The following is a 19,508-nucleotide window of genomic DNA, read 5'->3' on the forward strand; positions in this document are numbered from 1 at the left end:
AGACGACTGGCTGTGGCCACCCTCTGACTGCAAGCACGTTGAGCCCAAGGGAGAACTGTCCACTGGAGGCCAGTCATCCCCAGAAACACACAGATAGTCATAAATGATTGTTCTCTGGGGGCTCCGTATTTGGGGTGGTTTGTTATGCAGCTGGTGCTAACCGGAAGAAGAGGATGAAAAAACTGCATATCTAGAAACACTGTACTGCAAATGTAGGTGGAAGGGAAAGGATAAAGAGAATCTTGAAGCTGCGCGGTGGGAGAGAGACACCTTAAGCTCTGAGGGTGGGGATGTTGGTCTGTTTCCCTCACTATTGTATTCAACACGTGGAACAGTGTCTGACACAGTGTCAGCCTCAATACAATCTTGAATATCACCAAATAAAACTGTCACCGGAAAACCCAAGACGTAGCTAGCTACTATAGCAGCCTGAGTGGCCCCCAAAGATGTCCACACCCAAATCCTGGAAATCTGTGAATAAATTACCTTACATGGCAGAAGGGAATTTGCAGGAATCATAGAAAAAGGCAAGGAAACAGAACCAGAAGGAACACAGCCCTGATGCCTCACTGATTTTAGTGAGTGAGACACATTTCAGACATTTGACCTCCAGAACTGGGAGATAATAAATCCGTGTTATCTCAGGTCACTGATTGTGGTCACTTGTCTCATCAACAACAGGAAACTATACACCTATCGTCAAGAGTGTGGGCAAAAAGAAAGACAGTCTCAAAGATTAAGAATTAAGCACCTACAGACCTTTGCTGAAAGAACTTCCCAAGGACACACAAGCTTTTCAGGAACAAGAAAACTAAATTGCGAAAAAGAATGGGATAAAGGGAAAAATGATAAGCACAAAAACTGTTAGGGATGTAAGGGTTTCCCCGGTGGTGCAGTGGTAAAGAACCCGCCTGCCAAAAAAAAAAAAAAAAAGAACCTGCCCGCCAAAGCAGGAGACACGAGACAGGGGTTTGATCCTTGGGTCAGGAAGATCCCCTGGAGTAGGAAACGGCAATCCACTCCAGTATTCTTGCCTGGAGAATCCCATGGACAGAGAAGCCTGGCGGGCTACGGCCCATGGGACACGGCTGAGTCACAAACACTTTCACTTTCAAGCACATGCACATGCCATGAGGTGCATATGAGGACTCTGCCATCTCACTCTTGGACATGTATTCCAGAGAAATCCCCACACAGGACCAAAGAGGACACATGCATGGACTATGCCCCAGGGCACTGTTTGTGGTAGTGGGAGGTCTGGAGGGCGGGCATGGTAAATGTGGTGGGGACACTACAGAATTTCAGGAGGCCATTAGACCTCATGCATACATGGCACCATGGGCAGACCTTAAAGTCAGAGTGCCCGGGGAAAACAAAGAAAGAAGTCTGCAGCACAGCACAATGGATGTAAATGAAAAATACCCCAAAAAACACTGTGTATAAGGACACACGTAAAATGAGGGAAAGAGAGTGGGAGAGAAAAGCAATAAATAAAAGCGGGCCTTTTCACGATCAACGTGTTTGCTTTAACAGAGGGATGTAATTAGCTTATCTCTGGGCCCTGCAGGCCAGATGAAAACAAACAAATGAAAGGAAGTAAATATAAAGATAGGCGCTCAGGGGCATGAGGGATTGTGGCAGCCAGACGCTGGTGAGGACGGACAGTCGGGCTAGAGCTGTTGAGGCGTCAGCGGTGGGTTTCCTGAAAGGGCGCAGGTCACCGAGAGGGAGGTGAGGGCGACTGCAAGCAGGGCCAGCTGGGCCTGCGCTCCCCCAAGAAGACTGTAGGGGCTCAGAGAGACGCCCGAGCCCTCTGACGGAGTCAGCTGAGAACGTGGGGTACAGATGAGTGGCAGGCAGGAAGGAAAGGTGGTACTGGCGTCCTGAGTAGGAGGAGAAGCATCGCTATCAGCCATAAAGGGACAAGTCTGTGTTCCGCAGACAATTAGGAGCAGGCAATTAGGTTGTAATTCATAATTTCGCTGTGAAATGGAGCTGGTGGAGACAGATGATTTGCACACTGGAGAGGGCTGAGAAGGTGGTTAGCCCTGCGTAGGCCTCAGAAAGCAGCCTCCTTCGAGGCTGGGCTTGGGACCGTGTTTGGCAGAGAACCACTGTCTCCCACTGAAGATTTTATAAGACTTTTCTTTCTTGGAGCCCTCAAGCAAATGAGAAAGCAGAATTTACTTATAGAAAATATACACTTATTCCTACAAATGTGATTTGTTTCAGCAAAATAATATTTTATTGTTCATAGCAATTTTGAGTCAGCTGAATCAGAAGAGGAAGAGGAACATAAGGAGGAAAGCAAACTCAGCTGCATTTCTGTTCTCCGAAGAGCTGATGGGTGATCTGTGTTCTTCTTTTGTCGGAAAGCCCACGAAGGAACCTGGACCGGATTATCTAAGTGGCTGCATCGGGGAAAAAAGTCAGTGCTTTGGCTGTCTTCCTAATTTCTGACCAGCTTTCAAACAAATGTTGTCAGCTACTTGCTTTATAGCCAAGAGCTTGCCTTTACACAGCTGGACTTCCTCACTGGAATGGAGGCTGGAGGAGGGAGACAGGGATGGATAAGCCAACACTGGTACCCACAACTGAAAAAACTGTTTCACAATTTCCATGGCACAGGTGTGCACAGAGCCCATTTAGAAACTGTTTTCAAAGAAGACATGAGAAAATCAGAGTCTTGTGGGTTCTCTGCCAAGGATCGCTCTTAAAACTTCCTTCAACTACGGAAAAGAGGGGAGATAGGTTTTGCCAAAAATGTTCTGTCGGGCTCACATCAAGATAAATATGTGCACAGACAGCTTCTTCTCTATGAAACAAACTTATTTTGTCTTCACTTGGTGTTGTTCTGGAATACCAGGGACACTGATGCGTCATACCCTAAGGAGCCTGCCACCCACATTATGTAAGAGAGGATGCTTTACTTCTGGTCTGGGTAGAAGCAGGAGATGATAATGGGGAAAAGCAGGGAGAACATAGGAAAGGAGCCCAAACAATAGAAAAGTGAATGCTGCATCCCACAGCAAGGCTACCAGAGCCTAAGATTCAGTGCTAAGAGTTAATGTCAGCACAGACCAGGATCATTAAACTTCCGTGGGCCTCTCATGTCTAAGAAGGGTATAACAGTACCTCTCCTAGAATTATGGTGCAGGTTAAATGAGATGTGCATACGTCATCACTCATCACTAGTAAATGCTCAAAACATATTCAGCATTATAATTCAGGCTCTACCGTCTTGCTTTGCTTCAGAGGTATCTATTTTTAGTACAAGAGGGGTATGTTTAGTCTAAAAGCGGTCAAAGAATGTTAGTACTATCAATATTATTAACAGGTCCTTAAAAATAAATAATCAAAACTGCACTGAAAAAAATGCATTGGTAGGTGGCACCTTGTAAAACTATTTCCCTTCGACAGATGAGCACGGGAAGTTCTCCCCCACCCTAGGTGATGCCTCCTTGACTCTGCATTCCCAGGGATCCTGTGTCCCTGTAGGTTCTGGTACACGCACACCCCTCTCTGTACCCCCTCTTACACTCATGTGACCTTGATGAGTGGAAGACAGGGGTGGGAACCATTCCTGTCTCAGATGCAGGGCTCGTCACTACCACACTGTGGCCCTTGGAGAAGCGCGTGAGGCATGGATAGAAAGTGCCAGAAAGGCTGTGGGGGGTTCTCTCTCTTTTCACTCCACCTGTGGGGGAGCAGGTAAAGATGTCTGGAGAGGCTTTTGGAACACACACCGCGGGTGACTGAAGGATACTGCCTTCCGTTTACTGTCTGGGTTCTGCTGGGATCACAATGGGGAAGTATGTGAGGGTCCTACAGCCCGTTCATTGATTCATAGCTCATGGAAGGGCCCGAGCATCTATCCTTTGGAAGAGTTTCCCAGTGATGCCGTCACACATGTTCCAAGCCACCCCAGGATGGATGCGTGAAACTGCCTGATTCTCTGGCAACTGCACTCCCGTCCAAGTGTACCTGGTATCACACTCAGAGCAAATCAATCACCTGGAACATTTACTGCTCAATACACTGCTCCTTCCTATTTCTCAGCCCCTCTCCAGTGAGATGGAGCATCTGTCTAGCTCTGGTCCATGGCCTGTGAACAGAGCATTCAGATGAGGAGGAGTCTGTTCAAGTGGTGTTTTAGGGAACAGGCTATCATCACCCTGGGTTCCTGAGGGAACACATGGAGCAGAGCAGTGTGCTCATCCTCAGACCTGCACTGGATATGCCGTGCAGGCAGGAAATAAGCTTCTCGTTTGGAAGGCTAGTTTGTTAGCACTGTGTATCCTATACGCTCCAGTCACAGAGAAGAGCCAGCGAGGACCCCCAAACTGCAGCGGAAGGAGAACACTGGACCAGATTGCCCTCCTCTCAGCTCAGGGTTGCTGTTTTGTTTTTTCTTTAATAAATATTTTATGAATTTGAACTTAGCAAATATTGGCATCTTCTTCCTCATATAAAGAAACTCCTAAGAGGAAATAGAAAAGGTAAGATATGAACAAATTTCCATCAAGGACAAAAGAGAATAACTGCTTCTGTGTGGATATCAAGTTATTAAGGCTGGGAGATGCTGATCACATTCCATAATTCATATTTTACTTTCTGTTTCTTCAATTTGAAAATTAATGAAAAGTAGAAAGAAAATATATGACTCTCTTCACGGCCTAGACTTGGCCTCTTAATATTTTAGCATATTAGCTCCCCTTCTACTTCTATGTATCTATTTCTATATATTAAACAACACATAACTGTAAGAATACATGTTAGAAAAATAAACTACAGCACTGTAAAAGTGTTCAAGTACCCTTTGATCTAGGTAGGTCCTCACCCCCTGCCCCCATAACTATTATGAAATTGATCTGCATTCACTATAATATAAGTAAAATTCACAGTAAACATGAAGTAGTACTCTTTTGCAGTCCTGCGTGTCCGACTCTTTGCGACCCCATGGACTGTAGCCTGCCAGGGTCCTCTGTTTATGGGGATTCTCCAGGCCAGAATACTGGAGTGGGTTGCCATGCCCTCCGCCAGGGGGTCTTCCCAACCCAGGGATCAAACCCAGGTCTCCTGCATTGCAGGCGAATTTTTTACCAACTGAGCCACCAGGGAAGCCCCTGGTAGCCGACAATGGGAGGTAAATCAGATGCAGTGAATGGCTGTTTCAGAGGCAGACCAGGCTCTGGACACCTCAGCCTGACGCTCTGCATTTTATCTCCCAGTAGGGGTGGGCAGCCTAATAATAAGTATATATTGTACATGAATTAATTAGTAGAAAGAAGGATGTAATAAAACACATGGTTAACCTTTAAGGTCATTAATCTTTCTCAGGAGGCTTTTTCATTTAATTTAGACTCCTCTCTCTCTAGCCCCTTTAAGCATGAACACTGATTGCCAAGTGCCCTTGGAGGTAACTTGGGTGAATACTGAAGGTGGATTCGACTGGGTGTTCAGAAGCAGTGCAGCAGTCAGAAACAGGCACCAGTGGATCCAGAACTAACGACTCTAGGAGTGGATCTGGGGCTCACACAGAGGATGTTGAGTACATCACCACAGGTGGCAAGTTCACGGGATGAGGGCCACACCTGCGTGTGCATAGGGGCCCAAGGAGGACTGGGCTGGACGCTCACACCCACAAGACTCCTTCCGCATGAGTATCTCCTTCTGTATCCCGTTCATCAGTATATTCCCTCTGCCCGGCACAGAGGAGACGACCAGTCATGTTTACAAAATGCATAAATGAAAGAAGAGCCAAGTGCTTCCCTTTCTAGAGTAATTAATTTTACTTTGCCTAAATTAAACTCACTTCTTTATGCATGAGGAAATGAGTGGTTCTATTACAGAGCATGCAGAAATAAATGATTATCTCATTTAATAATGAGCTAGGACCAATAATAAAAATTGTCTGCCTGTTGTTCCTTAGTTACTGCTCTGCCAAGTAGCCCAATCTGCTGACATTAGAGGTCTAATTTAATTAAATCATGTACAAGGCTCAGAAAACCTACTGAGAGCACTCTGTTTAATTACAGGCAAGGGGGTAAGCATCAATCCTATTGATCTGATCAGTTCAAATTCTATACAAAGAATGCAGGCAATGAAAAAAAAAACCTGTTTTCCAGGCAACTTTGATGAACTCTGGATTCTGAGTGGCCAGAAAGACAGCAAAGGCAAACCAGCCATGTTATCATGTGGAACCACAAGGATGGAACTGAAACCAAACCTTAGTCATTCCTCAGAGCTATACATCATGAAGAGAAGACAACCAACCACAAAAGGCAGATTTCTCCTCAGGGAAATAAAATACACTGGTTCATGGTAGGTAGAAGTCATCCAGCATTTAAAATCTAGCAAACTGGCATTCAAAGGCATTGAGCAAATTCTGACACCCACAACTGTCTTGGAATAAAGAGAAATAAATCTAATTCATGGGTATATACAAACTGGGAATTTGCAGTTAAGGAAAAGATATAAGTTCCCTAATATATTTTTATTTGGAGGTAATTAAAATATAAACATATACATTTATATAAAACTGTATTAACTACAGAACCTACAAGATAATAAATGTGATCAGAATAAAAGTTTTGAGTACAATGTATGTGTATCTGTGTGTATGTGCAGTTATTCAATGTCCATCTAAGAATTCAAATCTATACGGATTCTTAGGAAAAAAAGGTGGTATGGTGTTAATCTTTTCAGACTACTAAACAGGTAACTCTGGACTTCACCCCAAACAATTACTGGTAGATTTTGAGCAGTTGCTATGTGCCATGCATTAGTCAAGTGCTTAGATGATTCATGAGGATTACGTAGTGTTCCCGCACTGGGTGCTATTATTATCCCCATTTCATAGAAGAATAAACTGAGGCACAGAGAGCATAGGTTAACTTCCCAGAAACTCACAGTGGCTTTGGGGTTCAAGCTGTGACCCCAAGCAGTCACTGAGCCCTGGCACAGAGTATGATACCATTAGACTATGCTGTCCTTAAGACTGACCTCCAGAGTTGGAGAAAACACTCAATGAAGGGAAACTGGTTTTTTCTCCTTTGCTAGTCACAATCAAGTGCTGACTTGTGCTTTAGTGTCTCAAGTTCAAGGAGGAAACTTATTCTAAACCACAATATGTAATTAGGCCTAAGACCAACATTTCCTTCACAAAGTAAGCACCAACAGAATGTGCGTGCTAAAAGCAAGCGCACCTAATTAGGGCATTAGTCATAATGATCAGGGAGTGCAACCCAGGAAATTACATGTGCTGTGGGCCTTAGCACTAAGCAAATGTCCTCAGCTTGCCCAGATAAAGTCTTCGCTGACTGCAATGATTTACACCTGCCTTTGCCAGGATTAGCATCCGATACAGCTGGGTTCTGAAAATAAGCTTATGCATGTGAGTTTAGACAAAATAACATTCAGATATGAGCATTAGGAAATGCTGGCAACAGCCACAAATGAGGAAAAGAGTTGATAACATTCAAAAATAGGGCTTTCTTTCATATTCATACACAATGGCAAGTGTGAAAACTGTGTGGGGATTAAAAACAGAATGATGTACACACACTGATCTTAGTGAAGCAAGTTAAGGAGCAATGGTAATACCAAGATGTATTTTTTTCCTCCTCTGTGTGCAAAATCACCAGTCAGCACACAAGAGAAAGCAAGCTTCTAATTCTGCCACGATGGAGAAAGAGTAGAGCAGGCCTAGTAATTCAAAGTTCAAAGGGAACTGTTTCTGACTAAAGAATTCATTGCTTCATCTCCAGTCCAATGGCAGATCAAATTAATAGTCAAACGAAGAAATACTTGTGGGTTCCAAAGAAAAAACTTTATCTTTGGAAAAGTGAGTGCTTAACAACTCTGCCAAACATTTTTATCCTGAAACATCAACTCCTTTAGTAATGGTTGTATTTCCAACCAACCACCAAACAAAGTGGTTCTCAAACCTGTTTGGGTCATAGGGCCATTTAGCAGGCAGAGGTGACTAGCAGGAATTACACATACACATTCAGAACATACACATACACAGATGTGTATATATATATATATATATATATATATATATATAGGATTATTAGCTTTAATGGACTTCCCTGATAGCTCAGTTGGTAAAGAATCTGCCTGCAACACAGAAGACTCTAGTTCGATTCCTGGGTCAGGAAGATCCCCTGGAGAAGGTAAAGGCTACCCACTCCAGTATTCTGCCCTGGAGAATTCCATGGACTGTATAGTCCATGGGGTCGCAAACAGTCAGACACGACTGAGTGACTTTTTCACGTTAACTTTAATGAGTCTAAAGGACATTTCATATTAGATTCAGTATGGATATATGAGAGCAGGTACTATAAATCTAAAGAAACATGATCAGAAGAAACTGCAAAGTGGAAATTCTTTATATTTTTGCAAATTATAAATTATTTGCCTACCTTAAAGTTAGAACCTTTTATCTGAGCTTGGGGAAGACGTGAGTACCCAGAGAATGGCTGAGAATCACTGTGCCGGGATAAATTTTAGCATCCACGAAGATTTGCTGATTGCAGAGATTAAAAACAAATCCTACCCGCACGCCTCAGCACTTTCAGATGACTCTCAAGAATGACTGCATACCCGGAAAGGTATGCTGATTCACAGAGAGCAACGCTGCGAAACCCTCAGGGCGCCCTTGGTCGCGCTCCTCCTCCCCCGGGGCTGCCGCGCTCACCCTCCTCCACAGCCGGTCGCGCTCCTCCTCCCCCGGGCCGGCTGCGCTCACCCTCCTCCGCAGCCGGTCGCTCCTCCTCCCCCGGGCCGGCTGCGCTCACCCTCCTCCGCAGCCGGTCGCGCTCCTCCTCCCCCGGGGCCGGCCGCGCTCACCCTCCTCCGCAGCCGGTCGCTCCTCCTCATCCGGGCCGGCCGCGCTCACCCTCCTCCGCAGCCGGTCGCGCCCCTCCTCCCCCGGGGCTGCCGCGCTCACCCTCCTCCACAGCCGGTCGCGCTCCTCCTCCCCAGGGACCGGCCGCGCTCACCCTCCTCCGCAGCCGGTCGCGCTCCTCCTCCCCGGGGCCGGCCGCGCTCACCCTCCTCCGCAGCCGGTCGCGCTCCTCCCGGACGGCGTTCGTGGCGGCCTTGGTCCTGTGCAGCTCCTCCTCCTTGCTGCACAGCATGGCCGTCAGGCTCTCGTTCTCCTCCCGCAGCCCCGCCAGCTCCTTCTCCCACCGACACCGCTCCTCTGCCAGGCTGGGGTACAGGTCCCGGCCGAGGACCCCCTCGATCTCCTCCACTGTCTGGAAAGCAGGGCCACGGAGACAAGGCAAGTCAGTTCCCTGGGAGAGGGGCAGTGGAGAACACAGGCTAGCCGCGGGCGAGTGTCCACGGAGGGGGGCTTCCACGGTCACTCCACTGCGGGCGATCCCCCAGTCACCCTCTCCCCATTTTCAGAAGAGGCTCTGTCATGGCCTGGGTCATGGTCTGTGTTCCCCGGCAGTCTCCCCTCATGAGAAAAACAGAGTCTCTTCCTGGTATTTAAGTCTGTCTGTAGTGCAAACAGCCACACAGACATTTATCTCCTTCACCCACGTTCCAGAGTCAGCGAATACACATAACCAGATGGCAAGCCAGTTAGTGATCCTGATAAAGCAAAGGCGAAGTTGCAGACTACATACAAGATCTAACTTGAAATTTCCTAAATCACAGGTTTCCCATGTTCCAGCTCAGTGGTACAATGGGTCACATCACCACTTCCAGGTTTTAGGGTCATATCAGAACCAGAAGGTGTGAATGAGGTTCAGTCCCAAGATACGAAAGATGAAAATAAACCTCAGTGACACAGAAGAGGGAACTCATTGTGGAGGTTTCTAAGACAGCAGGGATTTAATTAACACGACAGCTATGAGCTTAAAAAGAATAGTATCTTGATAGTACTTGGACAGTTTTTTTTTTTTTTTTAATTCACTGAAAACATATAAATTTGAAGAAAAGGAAGCACTCATTCTGCTTGCTTTCAGAAACTATTCATTCGTGATTATTGTCCTTTGGAAAAGGAAGCACATGCCAAATGATTTGGAAAGAAGTGGTGGAATTACCACGTCAGGGTAGAACGCAATGAAGAGATATGACGTGAAATAGGTCTCAAAAATGAGTGGCCTAAGGGTGCAGGGCATTCCAGGCGGCTCTAGCGGTAAAGCACCCGCCTGCCAATGCAAGAGATGTAAGAGACTGGGGTTCAATCTCTGGGTCGGGATGTTCCCTGGAAAACTGAACAGCTACCCACTCCAGGATTCTTGCCTGGAGATCCCATGGACAGAGGAGACTGGCAGGCTATAGTCCATGGGGTCGCAAAGAGTCGGACATGACTGAGCAACTTAGCAAGCAGAGGGTGTCATGATGAGGACAGGTACCCACCTTCCACATGCAGTGCTTTGTCCTTCCTCTCAAATCAGAGACTTCTGCCCTACTCACTCCTGCTCCAGGGCCTGCTCTGTCCCTTGCTGGTTGGCAGAAACCCATGGCTTCCTCTTCCCCTTGATGCTAAGGCTGGGGCTAGTACCCAAGCTGACATTACAATCACATACAGGGCCTGGAGATTCCAGAAAGAAAAATACTAGGGGCTGCTTCCCCAAACCGCATCAACTATATATTTATAATTGTGATGAATGAAGATGGGAAACCAGATGTAATATTAATATGAATCATGGTTTACCTCAAGATACCACAGCTCTTCTGTGAAATCCAGGATTCCTGTTGACAGAGTGTTGGGCCTTTAGTCCTCAAACATTTTATGGATAACATCACATTTCCCCTTGACACAGGTTCCTTTCAGACTTCTCAGTGTGAACTGAGATGCCTGGGTCACAAAGCTCTGGGGAAGTAATATAAAGATACCAGAGGCCCTGCATCAAGAGGACTTGATGTTCCCGCGGTTCAAGGTGAGTTTGTGCAGATACAGCAAATTCTTCTCATCTGGTGCTCCCTAAGGACTAAGATGAGTCAGCGAGTCAAAGCCGCTCAGTCGTGTCCGACTCTTTGTGACCCCATGGACTGTAGTCTGTCAGGCTCCTCTGTCCGTGGAATTCTCCAGCACGAACAGTGGAGTGGGTTGCTATTACTTTCTCCAGAGGTCTGCCCTACCCAGGGATTGAACCCGGGTCTCCCTCCTTGTATCATTGCAGGCAGATTCTTTACCATCTGGGCCACCAGGGAAGCCCAAGGTGAATGCACAGCAAAGGCGGGACTGAGGCCCAACCTAGTACGTTCAGGATAGATGACTCATTCAGGCCCTTTGTTAGCACCATGAATTGATAACTCTAGAAATAACATTCTAGAAGCCTGAAAGCTGCAATAAAATTTCCAAGTTAATCTTACAACTTCAGAGCGCTGTATGATGAACCACACTAAAATGACGTGGTTCAATACTATTAAGTCTCATAGCTTCCAAGGAAGTAGTCATTTTTGCAGCAAAGACAGTGATCTTGACTATTGATCAAATGCCTTTCTCGGATATGATTCAATCCAGCAAAAATGTACAGGGCTCCGGCTTCTCCCTGGTGGCCCAATCTTTAGAAAGGCCTTTTTAGAAATACCCACCCCCTAATAGATATTCGAGAAAAACAGCACTTCAGACAAAAGGAATCTGATCACTTCCCTCAGATGATCTGAGAGTCGCACAGAGGGGCGGGGAGGGGGCTCCTACCTTGATGGCCAAGTCACAGTGCTCGCTGGCCGTGGTCAGCTGCTCGATGTGTCTGTCCACCTCCGCCACCGAGAGGCTGCAGCTGCTCTTCTTCCTGCAGCAGACCACGTTCTCCAGCCCCGTCAGCACCCTCTGCAGCTCCGAGTTCAGGTCACTGCAGTTATCTGCAAGCGGATGTGGACATGAGTTAAGCAGGAAGACAGGCATGAGCGCTCTCTGTTTTGATTATGGAGAAGAACCTGTTTAGGCACAATGGACGGCAGTGAAGCTGGACGCCAAAGTTTAACACTACGCAGCCTAACCTCCCAGGCTCCTGACCTTTTGAAGCCTGGGGCCAATGCTAAGGCTTTATTAAGGAGTTTCAGACCATGGCTATTTTCTAGACAGCCATGCCATGCTGCCTTCTCTCATTTTTCACTCAAAGGCAGCTACATCTCAAATTTCTCTAGTAAGAATGAAGAAATGTCCCAGGGGCTGTGGGACTTCTGGTCAACCTTCCTGCTCAGTCATTCAGATAAGGACTGATTTCAGAAAGAGTTTTAGCTAAAAAGATCTGAAAACTACTAAATAACAAAACAAATCCCAGAGAGAGCAGAGACACTAGGTATTTTGTTGCTGCTGTTTTTTTTTAAGAACAGAATCTGTATAAGAAACAGTTAGTGCCCTCAGTCAGCTTATAACCAGGATTTTTTCTTCTGACTTATGTAACCAGTCAACAGGCTTTACCATTGCAATTTATACCACTTTCTTCCATCAGAGGGAAAACAAACTGTTTTAACAAACTCCATATTGTCCTCCATGTGAATGCCTTGTAAGCAATTCTAAAAATTTGATTCTGACTTTAAAATCTGGGTTATTTTTAATTGTGAGACACCCAAGGCCTGGTTAGGAAAAGAAAATTAATTATAATCTTAATGTGAACTAGACATATTTTAAAAGATATTTTTTGTTGGGGGAAAAATCCCCTTAAAGTCAAATGTAATACAAATATTAATATCTCAGCCTATTTTGGATTCTGTGTATCACTACACCATTCAATTCTTATAGCAAGACAGCTGTTAACTATAGTGATTTACCAAAGGATACCTTTCCCTTACATCCATGAAAGAAGCCTCAAGTCTTCACACTTCCCTCCTCTTCCCTTCTCATCACTGGTTCCATGCAATAAAACTGCCAGTTGCCTTTGATGCTTACCTGTAGAAGGCTTCAAGAAACTCTCAGCAGTACAATAAGAGGATTTCTCAGAATATTTTGTTCAACTTTATTTGACAGCTTATATCTGTTGTTTAGCTAAGTTGCATTCAACTTTTTGTGATCCCATGGACTATAGCCTGTCAGGCTCTTCTGTTCATGTAATTTCCCAGGCAAGGATACTGGAGTGAGTTGCCATTTCCTTCTCCAGGGGATCTTCCTGAACAAGTGATCAAATCCCTGTCTCCTGCATTTGCAGGCAGATTCTTTACCACTGAGCCACCAGGGAAGCCCAGATATCTACAGGGAAGCCCCATATCTGCTGCTGCTGCTAAGTCACTTCAGTTGTGTCTGACTCTGTGTGATCCCATAGACGGCAGCCCACCAGGCTCCCCCGTCCCTGGGATTCTCCAGGCAAGAGCACTGGAGTGGGGTGCCATTGCCTTCTCCGCCCCTATATCTACAAGTACCTAAATCCAGACAGACGAGAAGTCTGATCCTTTCACTGCAACCAATGAACACAACGATTCCTCCTCTTCTCCAAACTGTATTCTCTATCTCTCCCAGCTCTGTGAGTAGCAATACCATCCACCCAGTTATTCTGGTTAACTCTCATGACACCTTAATTTTCTTGTGCTTTACACCCCAAATCCAATCCATCTTGTGACTGCAACCTCTAAAACACACCCCCAAACTGACCTCTTCGGACCATTTTCACTGACACCACTCTTGGTCCAAGCCACCATCATTTCTCCATTGAACCATCTGAACAACCTCCCACCTCTAGTCCCTACACCGTAGCCAAAGTGAGTCTCTTAAGGACATAAGCCAGACCATGGCCCAAACCATTATATGGCTTCCCCTTCATTCAGCTGAAGTCTGAACTTACCAGAGTCTGTAAGACTGCATGATCAACGCTGTTGATGTTTCAACCCAGGCTATACCATGAACTCCTGGGGGAGCCTTTATTAAACACTAGTGTCCAGGCCCCACCCAGGCCAGTTAGATCACAATCTTCAGGGGAGGAGTTTCGGCACTGGAAAAAATTTTTTAGGCTCATCAGATAACTGCAACGTGCGTTCGTGGTGGGAACCACTGATCTCGCTGGTCCTTGTCTCCTCTGTCGACCTTCCGCCTCATCACTATGCTATATTCACACTCCTGCTTCCTCTCCATCCCTGGAAGATGCCAATCTCCCGTCTGCCCTAAAGCTTCCTTTTCCTTTGTTGTTTCCTCTGCTGAGAATGATTTCCACCCAAATCTCCTCTTACATTCATTTCTCAGCTCAAATGCCACCTCCTCACCAAGCTCCTTTCTGTCTGAGGCACGGGGCTCCACCTCTTGCCCTTTAGTCCCTGTTCTGTGATCCTATCTTCTTCATGGCAAGCATCACTATCTGCTCTGATGTAGGTGTCGGTCATCTCCTCTACTCAAGTGTCAGCTTCAAGAAAGAAGGGATTTTGATCTTTCTCCTCACTGTATCTCCAACACAGGATAGGCCGTCACAAGCTATTTTTAAAGTGAGCAAATTTAAACACATCATTATATATTTAAGAGCCAACAAGACTAGAAACACAGACTGTCAACAGCAGATGTTTTACATGCACATTATGTTTTCTGTCCTCAATATGGGTCACACGCTGAGCTGCAGACAACAGGAGGACAATCTCCACTGCGCAAGTGCTCTGGAGACGGAGGGTAGGTGCCCACCACTAACTCAGGACAAAGAGGTCCAGAGTCAGAGTGGTGCTCCTGAGTGCCCACACATGCTGTGGAAATGTGCGTTAATTCCAGGGTAACAACTGGAGAAGTTTCTCCAAATGATCATTTAGCTTGAGGTGCTGGGTTTCCTGGTACCCTGAGCTGGAGCTAACACACACTCCTGAATTATTTGCATGAGTAAGTGCTCCTGAGTGGGGTGAGGAAGGAAGATGCCTCTGTTTAGCCATTCATAAGGATGTCCCTAGCACAGCCACACCTGATGTGATGATCACCCTGGACATGACTGCTGAGGGGCCTTCACAGCAGGCCTGGAGAAGGTGCTACCAGGCTGGGTTCTGAGTATGCTGGGCTACAGGGAACAGGAGGAAAGTGTAGGGATCCCATCAGTCTTTCTCATTCTTGAACCAGCCGCTGAGCCCTGGCCTCGGGCTGGAAGCAGGGTACAGAGATGAACACCAGACTCTCAACTCTGGGAGCTCCCAGGTGGATATGGCAAAAGCCACGGCCCTCTCTCCCAGCTGTCCACCACCACCCTGGGGAAAGTAACCACAGACACCACGATGCAAGTACAGGACAGAGCACCAGGAAGACGGAGGGAGGCATTTACGTTAACATGCAGACTGCAGCTCAGGGCCATCTTCTGTTCACACTCACAGGACGACAGATATTTTCCTTGGTCTCAGGAAGCCCAGTGCATATCACACAGGCTGATGATGAGCCCCACACACTCCTGCCTGCTACCCACAGGTTTTACACAAGCCCCACTAGTGATCAGGTGACCCCTGGCTGTCTTTTGTCAGTCTTCCTGGTTCAGGGCCTCACAGGATGACGGCGGCCAACAGGAACAGATACTCTGGGTGCCCTGTCAATGCTGCCGCTTTATACCACACACTCACCACCACTCACCCCACATGAGTGGCCTTATCCCTCAGTCTGTGGCATATTCTGAATGCAGACTGAGAACACATCTTCAATTCCTTCCCTTGGCCTCCAATGCCCTGCATAGTCAGCTCCCTACCAGGCACTGGAGCTTCCACAGTGAAGGCCAAGGAAGTCGGAGTCTTTGTAAAAGACCAAAGGTGTCAGTTAAGGGACCAGAGGTGCAAGACAAGCTCAGACAGGGAACAAGTATTCCCGAACAAACAACAGGTGCCTCATTTATAAATCAAAGCCACAGTGAAATATCACCTTAGGCCCAAGAGGATGGCTACTATCAACAACACAAAATAACAGGTGTTGGTGAGGAAGTGGAGAAACCTGGGTCCTTGTGCACTGCTGGTGGGAACAGTAAAATGGTGCAACTGCTTTGGAAAACAGCATGGCAGTTCCTCAGAAAGTAAGAATAGAACTCCCATGTGATCCAACAATTCCACTGCTGGGTACAAATCCAAAAGAACTGAAAGCAGGACCTCAAACAGATAGATCCTTGTATATCATGTCCGTAACAGCATTGCTCGTAATAGCCAAAAGATGGAAATAACCCAAGTGTCGATTGGCAGATGAAAGTGTGGTACATACATACAACTAAGTATTATTCAGCTTTAAAAAGGAAGGAAAACTTGACACCTGCTACAACCCGGATGAACCTTAAGGACATTAAGCTAAGTGAAACAGCAGTACAAAAAGACAAATGCTTTACGATTCCACTTATATGAGCTGTCTAAGGTGGTCAAGTTCACAGAGACAGAAAGTAAGATGGTGGCTACCAGGGGCTGGAGGGTGAGGGGTGGGAGCAGGCACTGTTTGACGGGTACAGTATCAGTTCTCTAAGGTAAAGACAAAAGTCCTGGAGCTCTGCTGCATGGCAATGTGAATACAACTAACAACACGAACCAGTGCACTTAAAATCGGTTAAGCCAATGTTCGTAGCGGCACGGTTCACAGGAGTCAAAGCATGGAATAACCCAAGTTACCTGCTGATAGATGAACAGATAAGCAAAATGTGACATAAACACACGATCTAATATGACTCAGCCTTAAAAGGGAACAGAATCTCGATACTGCTCCAACACGGATGACCCTTGAAAGTATTAGGCTATGTGAAATAAGTCAGTCACAGAGGGACAAGTGTACGATTCCATTTATATGAGGTACCTGGAGCAGGCAAATTCACAGAGACAGAAAGTGGGGTTGGGCGATGGGGCCATGCTGTTTAATGAACGGAGTGTCCGTCTGGGAGGCTGAGGAGGTCCTGGGAATGGGTCGTGGCGGCGGCTGCACCACCCTGAGTGCTCTCAGGGTCGCTGAACTGCACGCTGGCCGCGGAGCTCGGAGTGAAGGGTCACCGGGGCAGGCCCACCGCAGCACCTCAGGCTGTGCTGTTTCCTGGAGGAGAGGGAACGGCTCGGCTCCACATCCGTGGGGCAGAGAGGATGCCCTCTGTATCAAACACGCGTTCCTCTCCCAGAGGTCACTTATATCTTCCCAAAAGAGACTTTGAGGTAGCACACACCAAGCAACCACACAGAGGAAAACACGACGACTGGGGTGAGAGGCACCGAGGAAGCCCACGGGGCCAGCAAAGCAGCTGCGGGCGACTCTGCTACTTCGTCCTGAGCTTCCCGGGGACCACGGCGAAAGCGAGGGCTCTCCTGTCAGAGAAGGGGCAGCACAAGGGAGACGGCGTGTTCTTAGCAACAGACGCTCCGAGAATGTAGGTGCACGGGAGGCACACGGCTGCGAAGCGATGTGACCGCCAGTTTCCTCAGCCGCAGCTCACACATGCAGATTTCATCTGGTTTCTTCTGATGCTAATTTTCAATTAAACTTAAGCTGTAGACCATTCAGGTACAATGTAAAGAGAATTCTGGGATGGACTAAGCTCACACAGTCTTGGCACTCTGCCTTCCAGTTGCCTAATGAGCTGTAAAGACGAAACCGGGACACAGAAGGATAAATGGAATGCTATCTCCCTTCAACCAAAGAACCAGAGGATGCAAACTAACCTCCAGTAGCCAAAAAGGTGTTTCGATTGGATGTTACGGTTTGATATCTGGCCCAACCTTTTTTCTTTAAAAAAACAAAAACGGTTCTTGAGTTAATTGCCAACATTTAAACATTATTAGAATTTAGAGCTATTTCTGTAAAATTAGAGGCGGGGCAATCATGGGCCCAGCTCCCCCCATGACAGCAACGTGTGGAGTGGCCAGCAGCGGCCCCTTTGGACTCGGCAGGCTGAGCTCCCCACTGCTCTGCCCACTTTCTTCACCGCAGCAGCTGCCGCTGTCTTTTCCAAACAACAGCACCCTCCCCCGGACGCCAGTAAGACTTCTAACTGGAAGAGACAGCTCAGGTTGTTTTTCTAATGAGAACCCAGAGCTTAGGTTTTTATGTCATTGTTTGAGGGAGACCAAAGTACCTGGGAAAGCTGGGAAGGAGGTCAGAGGATGCTCTCGGCCATGGGGATGAAGCCTCATCAGCAGTGTTGCTTGGTTAAGCACATCCTGGTGGGCAAAACTGGTTTTCCTCTTTCTCCCTCAGGATCAACCAGGCCTACCTCCAGTGTTGTATACAATAAACTATAGGATTCATTTTGAATCCAGTGTTAAAAGCTACCTCTACTGTTTCTGAACCCCCGGCAAAAACCCTAACCCAATAAAAATACAGCTGAAAAGACCACATAGCAGAACTATTCCTCTGTTCCTCTGATTTCAAGCAGCAAGCATTCACCAGAAGATACCTGCTCCAAAATATCGTTCCCACTTCAAACATAACTACTCCGAGGGCTCGGCACTCTCTTCAGAGCGACGTATCTGCTGAGTGTGGAAGCCGCTCACTCTCTTCTTCACAATGGTAGTTTTTTTTTTTTTTTAAAGATACTGGACTTTCAAAACGTATTTATTTACCTATTTCTGGCTGTGCCGGGTCTTCACTGCTGCACAGGCGTTTCTCTGGTTGTGCTGAGCGGGGGCTGCTCTCTAGTTTCAGTGACCGGGTTTCTCGCTGTAGCGGCCTCTCTTGGTCGCGGATCCTGGGCTCTGGAGCGAGCAGGCTCCAGTAGTTGAGACCCCCAGGCTCTAGAGCACAGGCTCAACAGTTATGGCTCCCGAGTTTAGTTGCTCCACGGCTTGTGGGATCTTCTCAGACCAGGGATTGAACTCGTATCCCCTGCAGTGGCAGGCAGATTCTTCACCACTGACCCACGAGCAAGCCCATAATGGCTCTTTTTAAAGCTTTGCCGTAAAGTCTCCTCTTGCAGGAAGCCTTCCCTGATTGCCTATAGTCCCCTATTTCTTTCTTTGAGGCATCACATTCCCTGTAATTACTTGGGATCTGAAACATGCACCCTACAAAGCCTATATCTGGGGAATGGGGACTCTCTTCATACATCTTCGTGTTCGGAGATGCTCACACCACCGGGCGTGGAGGAGTGCTTGATAAAGCCCGCATGAGTTAAACACGTGAAAGAAATGAAAGACTTGTTCTAAGCCAACTTTTAAAAGCATCAAGTTTTTGTGAGGCTGCTTACTGACCAAATATCTTCAAACTGAAGACCTATCACGTGAGACCACATCCTGCTAAAGTGGAGGAAGGCCTTCAGGTAATAAGAGGGATCCCCAAGGAGGACGCTTCCACGGAAGGCAGGGATATTAGCCACAGTGAATCTCAGCTGGTCTGAGAAACAGAAGCAGCTGCAGGCCTGCTGGGAAATGTCTGAAAGCCCTCCAGTGTGAGCGTGGCACGTCAGGCTGTAACTAGAACCCATGTGGCCTTCCAAGGGCTGACACACAGCCCCCCACCGCTGTTCTGACCAGGCACACGTCATGCCTTGTAAAGCCACTGAAGTGCAAGAAAGAGCTATAGGTTCTTGCAGCATCAAGACAGATGTTTTGCTAAGAGGCAAGAGGTGACATCCTAGGAAGGGAGCAGCTTGGGTCCTGCCGGGCACTACCGCTGAAATCAGCTGAACCCAGGAGCGTTTAGG

The 19,508-nt window shown here is 47.0% G+C and overlaps 1 protein-coding gene across 6 annotated transcripts in view; it reads right to left on the minus strand.

The window, feature by feature from the left end:
* MCC (MCC regulator of WNT signaling pathway) overlaps positions 1-19,508 on the minus strand; it is a 488,910-nt gene that overhangs the window by 65,362 nt on the left and 404,040 nt on the right. For all 6 annotated transcript variants that reach the window (XM_043920198.1, XM_043920202.1, XM_043920204.1 and 3 more), the window contains 2 exons: positions 11,672-11,835; positions 9,060-9,266 (listed from right to left, as the gene is read on the minus strand). In XM_043920198.1, coding sequence (XP_043776133.1) covers positions 9,060-9,266; positions 11,672-11,835 — 371 coding nt within the window. The remainder of the gene's footprint in view (positions 1-9,059; positions 9,267-11,671; positions 11,836-19,508) is intronic.

The sequence above is a fragment of the Cervus elaphus genome, chromosome 12, assembly GCF_910594005.1.
Source record: "Cervus elaphus chromosome 12, mCerEla1.1, whole genome shotgun sequence".
Classification (NCBI taxonomy): domain Eukaryota; kingdom Metazoa; phylum Chordata; class Mammalia; order Artiodactyla; family Cervidae; genus Cervus; species Cervus elaphus.